We start from the raw sequence: 14,813 nt of genomic DNA, 5'->3' as shown, positions 1-14,813 counted from the left end.
CTGTTTGTCACATTACACACAGGCAAGCTGATAGCATCTCCAAGCCTCAGCCTGTGAAAACTTCACTGCCCTCTCCTCCTCTATCTCTGAAATCTCTGGTTAGTAACACCTCCTCCTCCTGCCCAGAGTATTTGGCTTGAGGAATGCCCTATAAACTATATGAAAGGAACACAATTATGCAATGAGTAAAAGTTTCTCGGATCCACTTTAATGCATAGTATATGTGGATTCTCAATCATGCAATCAAATGCATTTCCCACCTGAATTTTGTAATATTATATGTATATATGTGTATATATACACACACACAGCGTTGGGAGAGTACAGGATGAGTCTGTGGTCCACGAATAGCGCTCCTAACAAGTTACACACCTGGATCGTCGGCGGCGACGGTAAGAAGGACTTCTTGATCGACTTCTGCTGTATGTCCGACTGTAATGAGAGCACATCGGAGTCACTGCCAGTCAATGCAGTGGGAAAATATATATGGCGATGTTTCTTCCTATCCAAACTGCAGAACTTTACATAAAATTAAAATACCATTCGTATCAAGCCCTAATTATTAGAGTCTTATTGGCCACCCCTACCCACGACAGTAAAGAGTACTTCCAATGAAAAAGACAGAAGCCATCATACCTGCTCACCTGTAATTCATTAAACAGGTGATGCTCCGCCCCCTCCAGCAACAGTGGCTATTTTAGCGAAGTCTCCTGAAGCCCTGTGGCCACTCCCATCTGTTGCCGTGGCCTGCCCCCTGTTTGGCAGTCTCCAATTAGGCCGCGGCTGCCGGGCTGGGGGTGGGCCAAGATAATGCAGGTGGGGGTGGCCAGAGCTGCGGATTTTCTGAGTGGGGGGTGGAGCTTCACCTCTCTACTGAAATACGGCTAAGCAGGTGAGTTATTAACCCTGAGGACCCCCTCCGATCCTGGCAGCATTAAGACAGCCTTACATGACAAGCTCTGTCCTTATACACTTGGAGTACTATTTAAAGCACACCTGACCCGAGGCAAAGCTAACTAAAGTAAGTACAAAGGTAAGTTCCTGCTACATTTACATACCTCTGCATATTGTCCGTTCCCCTCCTCATTCCTCTCGGTTGCCATAATATCTCCTTGAAAAAAATCTGACTTTTGACTTAAGTCAAATTTTCAGACAGGAAGAGGCGGGCTTTCTGCGATATTCCCTCTCATTCTCTCCTATTCCCCGCCCCATTCACTCCCACTTAAGAGAAGGGTGATAGGAGGAAACATTGCAGCAAGCCCGCCTCTTCCTGTCGGAAGATGGGCCTTTAGCTAAAAGTCCAATTTTTCAAGGAATGATTACGTGGACTGGGTGGAAAAAGGAGAGGGATGGACAATGCACAGAGGTATGTGGATCCAGCAGGAACACACCTCTGTAGCTTTGTCTCAGGTCAGGTATACTTTAAAGAAGAACTGAAGAGAGAGGTATATGGAGGCTGCCCTGCTGATCCTCTGCCTCTAATACTATTAGCCAAAGCCCCTGAACATGCATGCAGCAGATCAGGTGTTTCAGACTTTAAAGTCAAATCTGACAAGACTAGCTGCATGCTTGTTTCTGGTGTTATTCAGATACTACTGCAGAGAAATAGACCAGCAGGGCTGCCAGGCAACTGGTATTGATTAAAAGGAAATAAATATGGCAGCCTCCGTATACCTCTTACTTCAGTTCCCCTTTAAATCCTAAAGGCTCTAGACAAAGTACCTAGAGTGGCATTTGGCACAAACAGAACAACTAAATTCCAGAGAAAAACAACAGACTAAGCGTTTAGTTAAAGACAGAAAACAAAAAAGTGTGGAAGAGGTAAAAGAAACAGATGAATTGAAATAAGGAGTCTAACAATGGTTACGTGTTCCAAGCCTGTACCTTCTGTCACTGCTGTATGATCTGCTGCGGGACCGGGAGCGGTAGTGGCTGTACCGCCTCCTGCTGCGGCTCCTTGTATAGCTCCGCCGCGACCTGTGACTGGACAAAATAACACTTCAGAGCATGAGCCAGATGTTAATGACCTACTACAGTGTGTGTGGCACAACACAAGCAACTGTAAAATACACAAATTCCCCCAATGACTACGTGCCTGGGCCAGCTTTGGCTTAAAGTATACCAGAGACAAAAGCTTAAAAAAAAAAATCATACATACCTGGGGCTTCCTCCTGCCTGATCGCTCCCTTGGCGCAGACCTCCGCCTTCTGGATTTTTGGTATGGGGTCCCGGTATCTTTGTCCAGGTGGGGCAAGTCGGCGCATGTGCAGATGACCTGCGTGCTCCCGCGTCTCGCTCCTAAGGCCAGGAGAGTACTGCGCAGAAAGCTCCCAGCGGTGGGAATACGGCAGAACAGGCGCAGTCGGGCCGTGCATGCACAGTAAGCCCTAACAAGCAAACTTACCGGGACCCCGTACCAAAGATCCAGGAGGCAGTGGACGTGTCGAGGGAGCGTTCAGGCCGGAGGAATCCCCAAGTATGTATGTATGATTTTTTTTAGCTTTTGTCTCTGGTTTCCTTTAAAGTGTACCTGTCATGAGGGGAACAAGAGGATTTATACTTACCTAGAGCTTCTTTCCAGTACCCTGTAGTCTGTCAGCTTCCTTTAGTGTGTCTGGTTCCCTCTGTTCTGCCGCTGTCAGCTGCGGTAAATTCCATGGCTTGGCTACTGCCCAGGCACGACCCCGGCCACGTGCCTCCTCAATCACACCCTCATGGTCAGGAGCGTTCTGCACCTGCGCAGTTACAAACCCTTACCCAGGCACAGAACCCTCCTGACTAGGAGCGCAATCAAAGAAGTGCGCAGCGCAATAGCTCCTGGGTCACGGAATTTTATTTAGCTGCAGCAGCACATCAGATTGGACCGGGAGGACAACGAGGGAGCTGAAAAACAGGGGGGTGGAAGAGCCCCAAGTATAAAACCTCTTGTCCTCTCCATCTCAGGTTTACATTAAAGAAAAAGGTGTTGCCACACATAGTACAATTGTTATGTTTGAGTTTCCCAGTTTTTTCGAGAAAAATGATTGGTTGTAGCAAAAAAAAAAAAAAATTATTTTTCAATCAGAAATGTGCCCTTTTCCATCAGACGTGGTGGAAAACTTTGTAAATTTCTTAATTTATAAAGCCCAGCATTTTTTCCCTGAGTTTTATCCTTTTTTTCATAGTTGAGGAAACTTTGAACTCATGTGTCAGAAAGATCGTTCAACTTAATCGTTACAATAGGCAGTTAGCTGGTGGAGCTTCTAGCAACACGGAATGAACTCTCAATGTACTCTCTCTCTTATTTTGTAGCCCTGCTGTGAGTTCACATTACTTCATCCTACACCCACCCTTACTTTCGGGTAACCCTCCACTCAAAGTATCTCCTACCTGGATGAAGAGCTGTAACTTCGAGACCGACTCCTGGACCGGCTTGAAGACGGAGACCTTGATCTATGGCTTGACGGCGTCTGGGATTTGCTTCCGTGTCTCGTCTTGCTATGAGAACGGCTTTTCCTCTCTTGACTAGAGGACTTCTCATCGCTGGAGCTTTCCTGGTTTCGGGGTCTCTGGTTTAATCTTGCAGTTTTCCTGACTTCGTCAAAAAGCGACCCAGGCTTCACTTTATTTTTGCTTTTTATCTCGATGCGCAAACCCTGAGGCTTCTTTTCTGGTTCAGCAGGGACAATTACAGGTGCAATAACTGGCTTGACTGGTTGAGGAGCAACTGTAGGCCCCTGGACAGGCTTCCACTTGTTTTCTGCTGCTACAGTATCCGGACCAGCAACCTCAACTTTTTCTGTACTCGTGACGTCATCCGCTGGTGGTTGGGTACTTTGACTTTTTTCGTCTTTGACCTGAACGTTCTCAGAGACAGAAGCGACAGCTGTTAATGAAGAAGCAGGCTGATCAGCAGATTCACCAGTACGAACTGTTGGTGGGCCACTAGAATCTTTTTCAAGTTTGATCTGGGGTAGTGACTGGTGAGAGATAATTGCTTTCACATCTTCAGAAGGTTTAGGAACGTTTGAAGAGGTAGGCTGACTTTTTGCTAAGCTTGATAAAGAATCATGTTCTTTTTCATCTGGTTTTACGGTTGAAGTTAGAGGTAAACCTTTCTTATTAAGTTCTGTGCTAGGTTTGTCTACCAGTAAAGTTCCATTGGTGGTAATCTTTGACTCTACAGAAGACTTCTCGAGCAGTAGATCTTTTGGGGTGCTTAGATGTATATCATCTCCTCCGGCACCTTCATCCTCTTCCTCTTCTCCAAACTCCAGTGGAGGTTGCCAGTGGAAGGTCTGCTTCTTCTTCTGCCCTTTATGCTTCTTGTCCTTCTTCTTTTTGGATTTCTCTTTAGACCTCTTAGAATGGCTTTTCTTCTTACCAGATCGTCGCTTGCGCTTCTTTGATTTGGCTTTAGGGGTTGAGCTCTCTGACTGAGGAGACTTGGAAAGTTTCTCAGAAACACTGTCTGAAGCATGAACTGACTGTGTGGCTGAAGGTGGTGTCTTTGAGTTTTCAACAGCTTCAGTTTCGGATTCTGAGCTGGCTTCACCTTCTTCTTTACCAGAGGAGTCTTCTGTAGGATTCGGAGGATTCGAACTTAAATCATTTTCCTCTTTGATGACCTGTTCGACTGTATTTTTTAACGTCTCATTTTTCAGAACTTTGTCTATGTAAGACAGTACGGTTTGAGTATCATCTTTTTCAGGTTTAGAGTTTTCCTTGTCAATCTTCGATTCAACAATTTCTTCTTCTGAGCTTTGAGATTTTTTGTGGTCTAGCAAAGCCTTGGTGGTTTTCAGCAATGTTTTGGTAAATTCTTCTCCTTCACTTTGCGAGGAGGAGTGGGAATTAGAGAAGCTTCTGGTACTTTTTCGTGATATTGGCTTCCCCTTATCATTAGACTTTAGCATGGGGCTTTCATTTTTTGACACTTTCTTCCTTTTTGACGAGGATGTGTCAGTGCGAACAGTGTCATCATTAGACTCACTGGACGAGGAACTGTTATATGAAGATGATGCCCCTCCAACAAGGGAAAATGAGCTACTTCGGCTTCTAGATCTAGAGTAAGATCGACTGTAAGATCTACTCCGAGAAGATCGATGTTTTGATTTGCGGCGATAGCCTGAGCTTTTAGAATAATCACTGTGGTCGCTATCAGAGCTTGCATGATAGTTTTGAGAGGAGCCATCTTTGGCATCACTTCTGCCATGTCTTGCTTGTGTGGGAAGAACATTAGAGGCCTTGACCTTTATTTCCTGTATTCGTTCATACGATGGTTTCCAAGGCTTCTGTCCTGGTTTCCACCTAGAAGGTGGGGGACTGTCACTTAAAGAAAAGACATGAACATTCTCATTTGCTACAAATGGCAAAACAGGTTCATCTGCAGCCTTGGACGGCTGAGGCACTGCTGGTTTTCCAGGTTCAGAGCTAAGATTCATTTTACTTTTCGGCACAGAGGTTTCTTTTTTCTGGGAGGTGGGTGAAGAAGACCTCCGTTGTTTGGACGAGTGATGCGAGTGAGTGCTTGAATGAGCCCCAGAAACATTTCGGCTTCTGGACCTGGACCTTGTCTGGGACCTACTCCTTGAGCGACTTCGAGAAGGAGAAGTGGATTTTGAGGAGCTTCTGGACCTATCACTTCCTCTCGAATATGACCTAGATCTAGAATTCACATAAGAATTTTTGCTGGAATGATCAGAAGACCTCTGATCTTTATCTGAACGAGACCAGCCTTTCTTTGAGGAGACTCTAGAAGACCTTGAGGAAGACCTTCGACTTCTCTCCAGAGAAGATTTTCTTTTCCGGTGCGAAGATTCTTCTCTGTGAGATTCTGATGGTTGTTCTTTCTTGTTCTGTTTGTGTTTCTTTCCATGCTTAGCCTTTTTGGCTTTCTTCTTATGCTTAAGCTTTTTATCTTTCTTTCGAGTTTTAGAGCGGGAGGCATGGTCTCTACTGGCATCAGAACGGTAGCCATTATGAGACCAAGAACTTGATCTTGATCTGGATCTTGGAGACAAGCTTCCTTCTTCCCAACGACTTGACATGCGATCATTAAGCCTGGAGAGTGAAGAAAAAAATAGTAAAATCTTCTTAGTTTTGGTGTTAAAAGACTGGTTGCTTGCTCAATACATTAGGAAATGTTAAAGCACTAGCGTTTCATTGATTGAGACGATCACTCATGACCTTTAATCGCTCACAGTAGTTGATTTGTTCACTGCATTAGCTCTAATCCACCATTGTCTTATATTGTTATACCTTGTATTCTGTTATATTGCACCATGAAGCTGCTGCTATGCTGAATATGCGCTATATTAATAATAATAACTGTGTATGTGGTTATAGTGGAATATAACCCTGCATTTCATCTTTGCTCTAAAACATTATTTACAGCATATTATATGCAACCAGCATTTTTTTTTACTAGACCAGCATTTGAACGGTTACACACAGAGCTTGAAAGTTCAGTGTAGTGAAATGCAGATGCATCTGAACTTTAGATAATGTTATCTTGTGTTTACTTAAATGTATCAAGTGAGGAATGTGACACATTCTCTGACTGCGGAGAAGCTGCTGGAGATAGAGAGACACTGAAAGCTTGTCTCCCTGCAATACAGCAATGAATGAAACCAGTTATTAATAAAATGCAAAGTCAGCTCACAAAGCAAAAAAAAAACTGTACTTTTGGAAACCTATAACGTCTAAATGAATAATAATGCTTATGCACAAATGCAAATATGGTAACCGTATGGCATATAAAAAGTAGGAAAACATGTTTTTTTTTTAATATTATGTCAGGGTTTTAAACCGCTTTAAGTACAGTTATACTTTAACACAGGGCTCCTCAAAATGCATGGACATCAGAGGAATTGGGGTGAAGTGACGGATCAGTGTGGCTTGGCCTGGATAGGGAAGGAAATGTTTGTCCAGCTACTGGGGGTCAATCTGGAGGCGGGACTGAGGTGATGCGGCATAATTAAAAGGGGTGTCACTAGCTGCAGCCCCCACGTTGGGAAATGTCTATGTGCTGTACAAGATTGACTCACTATTCTCGTTGTGTTCATTCATATGGGAGGGGGCTGCATAATTGGGGGGGTCACTATTTGGAGGGGGTAATGCTGCCTAACATGGAGATCACTGACAATTGGGGGGGGGGGGGGGTGCTGTCAGTAGGGGAGGGGCAATCATTGACTACTTGGAGGGGGGAGGATAGCTGCCTAATAAGGGCTGTGACAGCATTTTGGAAGTGGTTGTTGCCGAGGGAGTGCCTTGAAGAAAAGGTAACAGCCATCAAGGGACGCCCTCACCCAAGAAAGTTTCAGAGCCCCATGCACATGATTCAGCAACACTTACTTGTCTCCTTTGCTCCATTTTTCCCCCGAGGGGGGCTTATAGACCTTCTGCCTCTGCATCTCCTCTTTCCAATGTGGGGGAGTCTCGCTGCTCCCCGCATCGTCATCCGACTCTGAACGGGACCTGGACCGCGACGGCGTGTGATATCGCTGGAGGGGACAACAAATGAGGACTCTTAGGCCGCTGCTTGTACGCTGACATATTACTGCTTGCTGACTATAGATCCCACCATGACGCCCGTATGCGAGTTTTTAGAAACAGAGCTAAAGGTCTAAGCTGCAGACTGAAGATGTAGGAAACACCAGTGAATGAGATCAGGCCCTGGTGCTGAATTCACAGCTTTCCCCAAAACTTGTTCCAGATTAAAACTGTAAAACAGCCATACCAGTATATCAGACCAATCCAGCTACATAAAGCGGACCTGAACTCAGAACTTCCTCTAAAGTAAGAGCATAATAACCTTTACAGAAAAGTATTTACTTGTTACACCTTATAGGACGCCTTCAGAGATGCTGCAGTGTAGTTACTTCCTGGTATGCTGGGAGAACAGAAAGGGTTAAACTCCTGTGTTTACTTATTAGCTCAACTCAGCAGACGGCTGGAGCTCAAATTACACTAGCGTATGACTTGCTGAGAAGGGAGAATTAGACCGGCTGTTCTTTTTGAATACATGCAGGGTGGGCACAGGGGATTTATCGGTGTTCTCCTCTCTAGTGCAAGAGTTCAGGTCAGCTCTAACAGAACCTGAGCAAAAGAGTTGGTTTTGGGTTGAGCCTCACTGCTTTCCTAAGGGGTGCTGCTCCTCTGGCCCCCAGCTCGTACGGGATGCGCCATCTACTCTAAAACCGACCAGCACCGAGTAGCACTTTTTAACTTCCCGGCCGTGTATCGCTCTCTTGCATATGCCGCAATGCATGCAAGGAGACGTAGTCAGTGGATACGAGAACTTGCTTCCACAGACTACATCTCCCTACATGCATTGCGGTGCCCGTGTCAGAGAGAGACACTGCAGGAAACTACCGTGTCCGCCACAATGCATGCAGGGAGATGTAGTCAGTGGATACGACAACTTGCTTCCACAGACTACATCTCCCTACATGCATTGCGGTGCCCGTGTCGGAGAGAGACACTGCAGGAAACTACTGTGTCCGCCACAATGCATGCCGGGAGATGAAGTCTGTGAATGTGAGTACATCTCTGTGCACTGCTAAAACTAGAATTAGACAAAATTAAAGCGGAAATGGAAGCACCCTTTTTCTCCTGGCCTTGCCTAGGTCTCTGAATGTCAGAGCCTCCCCTACTATAAAAGTAGTTTATACTGTAGTGAATTTTACTCAGGGAGAAACACACTGTACATCTTATATGTATGCATACGCATGTATCTTAACTACTTCCGGACCCTGATAATTGAAATCTACGCCCTGTTTTGGTGGTCTCCTGGCTGGCAGGGCGTAGGTTTCAATTAACCGTTGATTTCCCGCCGCTGAATCCCTGCTGTGTCCAATCGCAGCTCACTCGCTCTGCCTGTCTCTATGACAGCAGAGCCATGTGAGCTGGTCAGGAGCCGATTTCATTGGCTCCTGGCCCTGTCTATCAATGTAAGGAACTCCCATTGGCTTACATTGATAGACAGGGTCAGGAGCCAATGAAAGCGGCTCCTGGCCGGCTCACAGGAACTCTGTCGTCATAGCGACGGCAGAGTGGGTGGTCCAGGTTCCCAACGAGCGGCGGTGATGAAGACTATATGCGGCGATTCGTTGGGATTCCGCCTTTTCTGTAGCAGCGGTCTCTGGTCCTTAAAGGGGCTAAGTGGGTAATTTATACCATTTTTGTTGTGTGAAAGGTCCTTTCATTGGTACAGAGTTGTGAAGCCCTGCATGACTGCTGTAGCACCGCTCTACCCTGATGCCCCTTGCAAGCTGCTACACAGGAGCAGGTGACAGGCAGCCAAGTGAACTCAGATCATTGTAAAGGGCCCCACGGGGTAGCACTATAGGTGGGGTACTGCAGGCCAGGATACACCCTTTATATTTTACAGTACAATCTTATAGTAATCTCTAAATTGAGAAATCCACGAAAGTTAGCCCTAGCAAAAACTTTGAACATGCTAAAAATATAAGCCCTCCCCCAAAAGTAATCCCCAGCGGCAGTAAGGGGGAAAAGTATGTCAACTTGTGTTATTACTAGAGCCCAGAAACACAAGTTGCCCTACTTCTTCCACATAGACTGAAGTTAGGGGACACAGCAGCATGGAGCTGGGAGAAAGAAGAGGATGCTGGAGGACATCTGAGGACACGGGGGACAGCGCGGCATGGGGCTAGGAGGATGCTAGGGGACTTCAGCGGACACCAGGAGGACTTGGGGGATAACAGAAGACACAGGAAGACAGGGGATAAAGGAGGACATGGGTACAGAGGGGGACACCAGGAGGGCACTAAAGATACCAGAGGGACACAGGGGCACACAAGGTGGATCCAGCGAGGAAGAGGTGGCACAGTAGGCAAGGCAGCACAGGAACTTGTGTGTTCATAGAAATATAAGACATCCCCTGAAAATAAGCCCTAGTGCATCTTTTGGTGCAAATATTATGACACTTGTCTTATTTTTGGGTCCCCAGGTCCCGGACGATGCACCTGCAAAAATACACTGTATAAACATACAATGTATGACCAATCCTGATATAGTAAACCTCTGATACAGCAAACTACAGGGGTTAGACAAAATAATGAAAAACATAACATTTTGGCAACATAATCTTTGAACATGTTTTAAGCAATCAAAACTTGACAAATGTTTTTTTTTGTTTAATATTTTTGTTATTTGATATGTTTAATTAAGATAATTGTTTTATTTTTACAGATATTTAAAAGTTGGTTATAATTTATAAAAATGGCAGATCTCTCAGACTTTCAAAGAGGCCAGATTGTTGGTGCTCGCATGGCAGGCGCTACTGTGACAGAAACTGCCCGAATGCTTGGCATTTCAAGAGGTACTGTCTCAAAAGTAATGACTGCCTTTGAAAGAGAAGGAAAAACGTCCTCAGCAAAGCACAGTTGTGGCCGAAAGTCGAAGTTGTCTGAGAGAGACTGTCGGACTCTAAATCGAATTGTTAGGAAAGCTCGCAAGACCACGGCTCCTAAAATCACTGCAGAGCTGAAGGAACACCTACAGAACCCAGTTTCCACAAAAACTGTTCGTCGGGAGCTGCACAAATCTGTATTCCACGGAAGAACTGCAATTAGAAATCCTCTGCTCTCAAAGACAAATGTTTCAAAGTGTTTAGAGTGGTGTAGAAACCACCACAATTGGTCCCTCGAGCAGTGGAAAAATTTGATTTTCTCTGACGAATCATCGGTTACCTTATTTCCGACCTCCGGCCGAGTGTACATTTGGAGACAGCCGAAAGAAGCATTTCATCCAGACTGCCTTCTTCCAACCGTAAAACATGGCGGGGGTTCTGTGATGATCTGGGGTGCTATTTCTTGGAAATCTGTTGGGCCAATGATTTCCCTTCATGGAAGAATTAACAGCCGAGACTATTTAGGAATTTTGGCCGACCAAGTTCATCCTATGGTTCAAGAACTGTTTCCGGAGGGGAATGCCATCTTTCAAGATGATAATGCCCCAATCCATACAGTTACAATTGTTAAAGAATGGCACGAGGAACATTCTAATGAAGTTGAGCATCTCATCTGGCCACCACAATCCCCAGACCTCAACATTATTGAGCATTTATGGTCATTATTAGAGATTCAAGTAAGAAGTCGATTTCCGCCGCCATCATCTCTAAAAGAACTGGAGGGTGTTTTAACTGAAGAATGGGCTAAAATTCCTTTGGAAACAATTCACGATTTGTATGAATCAATACCTCGGAGAATTGAGGCTGTAATTGCCGCAAAAGGAGGACCTACACCATATTAAAATATATTTTGTTGATTTTCAAGGTGTTTCCATTATTTTGTCCAACCCCTGTACCTGGCCATGCCTCTTTGAAATTTAGTGGACTTTACTGTATCACAGAACCACACAAACAACAGACACAGAAGGACACCGGTGACACGTACTATGGTGCCTCTGCCACGGATCTTCCGCCCCGATTTGGTGATGGAGCCCTTTGCCTGCTGGACCTTCTCTGTAAGTGCAGAAGATGGTTTCCTAAAGAACAAAAGAGGGAGAATCAGTCTGAAGTGTCATCACATTGAACAGTTGATATTAACACATTGTGCACTGCTCTGGACCTCAGTCGGCAGAACTCGTCGTGCTGTAAATTCTTGGAATGCTTTGATCTCTCTCTACTAGCAGGAAATAGAAACTGAAAGCAGAACTCCTCTGTTATTGTCTCACACTGCCACCTAGTGACAAGTGGCCATAAATACACATTACAGTGGAATTATTTAGAAGCAGGGAAATGTAACAAATAAGAAATAAAAAATGTGCTAAAATAATTTTGCAATCCTCTAAATTTTATCTGCATTCAACTTCTCGTTAAAGCTTCTACTGCATAGATTTCGTAAGAGTGGATAAAAAAATGGAATTCAAAATCTGTTAGCCGTCATATTATATTGGATGTGGTTAAATTGGTCAGTGATTGGCCTATCAAAATTGCATGTGTGTATGCACTCGGCCTGAACGATTTTAGTAAAAGATTGAATCGCACGATTTCTGTCAGAAATTGCGATTTCGATTCGATTCACGATTTTCTTCAAATCAAGCCTTAGCACTAAATTCACAAAGAATATGAAGTAAATACAAAGGAATAGAAAGGAAATGAAAACCACCTTAGTTTGCACACATTCAAAGTGCCCCACTGCAGCTTTGCAGGCTGCAGAAAGAATAGATCACCACAGTCCTCACCGTTGTCATGCTGATGGAGGCGGAGGCGATACACAACTTGAAAGACAGGCGTGCAGGCGGAGTCTGCTGACCATGACACAAAGTTTGATTGACATGCATGCGGGCGGAGTCTGCCATCCACACAGCAAATGATGTGGAAGCGCTGGGAGGAATGAGCCACGAGTGACAGCCTGCAGGCAGAGTTTGTAGCCCTTAATACAAAATAGCCTTGCTTGAAGTGAGCCGCACTAAGAGTGAGAGCCTACCGCACGTGACACAACGTGATTGACAGCCTGGCATGCGGTTGGAGTTTGTCACCCGCCCAGCTAGTGATGTAGAGGTACTGGGAGGAGACAGCTGCCGCTAGTGTGAGAGCCTGTGGGCGGAGTTTGCCATCCGCTCTGCTGATTGGCTGCACACTAGTAGGTGGAAGTTGGGGGAGAGATTGAGCTGCTTCCGTCACGGCGACTGAAAGTACTGGCGCTGAGCTGCCGCTCACCGCTGCTGCTCTAAGCGGTAGCAGGTAATGCTGGGCTGACTGAAGAAGGGGATAAAAATCGCCGCTATGGCGATCACGGAATCGTCATTTCCGTGATAGCGATTTCGATCCAAAAACGGTTTATCGTTCAGGCCTAGTATGCACCCTAATCGCCCCACTCGGAATGCCAGCAATACTTACCTGCCAGGATGCGCATCCCTAACCCCCCCAACGGGGCTTCAGGCTGACATCCTAACAGATCCAGTGGGAGGAAGTTATCATAGCGGTGGCCATGGTGTCTTGCAGTTCATTCCCTTCTAAGATGCAGAGTGACCCATCAGGCAATCACCATGTGCCTGGTTACTATAGGGAGGTATGAGAAAGGTCACTACACGCCCCTTTTCATTCTAGCCAATGATGAGTGGGAAGGATGGTGACAGCACAATGTCACATGACAGGAAGTGCATGGCATTAATGCTGATTGTGCAGGAGGGGAGGAGAAGGGGAAATGAGGGGAGAAGGTGGCTCCGCATGCAGCAAGATGGTGGTGGAGGGAAATGAACATTTAAAGGACAACTGAAGTGAGACGTATGTGGAGGCTGCCATATCTATTTCCTTTAAATAATACCAGTTGCCTAGCAGCCCTGCTGGTCTATTTGACTGCAGTAGTGTCTGAATCACACCAAAAACAAGCATGCAGCTAATCTTGTCAGAAACATCTGATCTGCTGCATGCTTGTTCAGGGGCTATGGCTAAAAGTATTAGAGGCAGAGGATCAACAGAACTGCCAGACAACTGGCATTGCTTAACAGGAAATAAATATTATTTATTTATTGCATTTATAAAGCGCCAACATATTACACAGCGCTGGACATTAGTTTATGTTACAGACAATATTTAGGGGTGACATACAGCAAAATGACAATACAGGAATACAAGAAAACCAGATCACACAGCACAGTATGAGTACAAGGCAATGCTTAGTCACTGGATGGGAGCATGGAGATCACACAGCACAGTATGAGTACAAGGTAATGCTTAGTCACTGGATGGGAGCATGGAGATCACACAGCACAGTATGAGTACAAGGTAATGCTTAGTCAGTCACTGGGTGGAGCATGGAGATTAGGCAAGTTAGGTTCACTCAAATGCATAGCATGGGTGCACAGTAATGGAGGTGCATGATCAGGTAAGACACAAAAGGAGGAGGGCCCTGCCCAAAGGCTTACAATCTAGAGGGAGAGGTAGGGACACGAAAGGTAGGGACCAGAATTCAGCTGTGGGTTTAGAGCACTTGTGAGGGGTGGTAGGCCACAGTGAAAAGGTGAGTTTTGAGGGCCCTTCTTGAAGATGTTGAAGGAGGGGGCTGCCCTAATGGGTGGAGGTAGGGAGTTCCATAGTGTTGGAGCAGCTCTTGAGAAGTCCTGGAGGCGTGCATGGGACTGGGTGATGCGGGGGGCGGTCAGACGAAGTTCATTGGAGGAGCAGACTGAGCGGCTAGGTGTGTATCTCTGGGTAAGATCGGAAATGTAGTTTGGACAAGTTTTGTGGACAGATTTGTAGGTCAGACACAGTATCTTGAATCTGATTCTGGACTGGATAGGAAGCCAGTGGAGGGATTCACAGAGGGGAGTCTCCGTGGTGGAGCAATGGGAGTAGATCATTCTGGCTGCCGCATTCATGATGGACTGCAGTGGGGCTATTCGGGTCATAGGAAGACCAAATAGAAGGGCATTGCAGTAGTCAAGGCGGGAAATTATGAGGGCATGGATGAGGAGTTTGGTGGTGGCAGAGGTCAGGAAAGGGCGAATCTTACAGATGTTATGAAGGTGGAAGGTGCAGGACTTTGTGAGGTTTTGGATGTGGGGAGTGAAGGAGAGTGCGGAGTCCAGGCAGCCTCCATATCCCTCTCCCTTCAGTTGTCCTGTAATGGTGCTGTGATTGCAACCCCGGCTGCGAACAGTCAGTGTACTACTAAAGTAAATCATCTTTTTCACTTGCAACTGAGCAGAGCCATCACTACATGGCGTGAGTGGTGTCCGGTACAGCCATGAAGCAGTCCGGTATATGTGAGCCAAGTACAGAACTTACTGGTCTGTCTCCGGTTTGGTGACCGGCGCTCCTCTCCTCAGCAGGAAGCGGTTTTCTGGAACAGGCGGGATTTCCT

General features: G+C 45.8%; 1 protein-coding gene across 3 annotated transcripts in view; it reads right to left on the bottom strand.

Moving 5' to 3' along the window:
* The window catches only part of NKTR (natural killer cell triggering receptor), an 84,447-nt gene that overhangs the window by 6,110 nt on the left and 63,524 nt on the right, over positions 1-14,813 (bottom strand). For 2 of the 3 annotated variants that reach the window (XM_068238520.1, XM_068238519.1), the window contains 6 exons: positions 14,738-14,813; positions 11,400-11,490; positions 7,336-7,484; positions 3,370-6,042; positions 1,885-1,977; positions 373-432 (listed from right to left, as the gene is read on the bottom strand). The exon at positions 14,738-14,813 is cut by the window's right edge and continues 77 nt beyond it. In XM_068238520.1, coding sequence (XP_068094621.1) covers positions 373-432; positions 1,885-1,977; positions 3,370-6,042; positions 7,336-7,484; positions 11,400-11,490; positions 14,738-14,813 — 3,142 coding nt within the window. Of the gene's footprint in view, positions 1-372; positions 433-1,884; positions 1,984-3,369; positions 6,043-7,335; positions 7,485-11,399; positions 11,491-14,737 lie in introns of all 3 variants that reach the window. The other variant, XM_068238518.1, reaches the window with a different exon arrangement.

This window comes from Hyperolius riggenbachi, chromosome 5 (assembly GCF_040937935.1).
Source record: "Hyperolius riggenbachi isolate aHypRig1 chromosome 5, aHypRig1.pri, whole genome shotgun sequence".
Lineage (NCBI taxonomy): Eukaryota > Metazoa > Chordata > Amphibia > Anura > Hyperoliidae > Hyperolius > Hyperolius riggenbachi.
The sequence above is the reverse complement of the archived record's forward strand: the minus strand, read 5'-3'. Positions and strand labels throughout refer to the sequence as shown.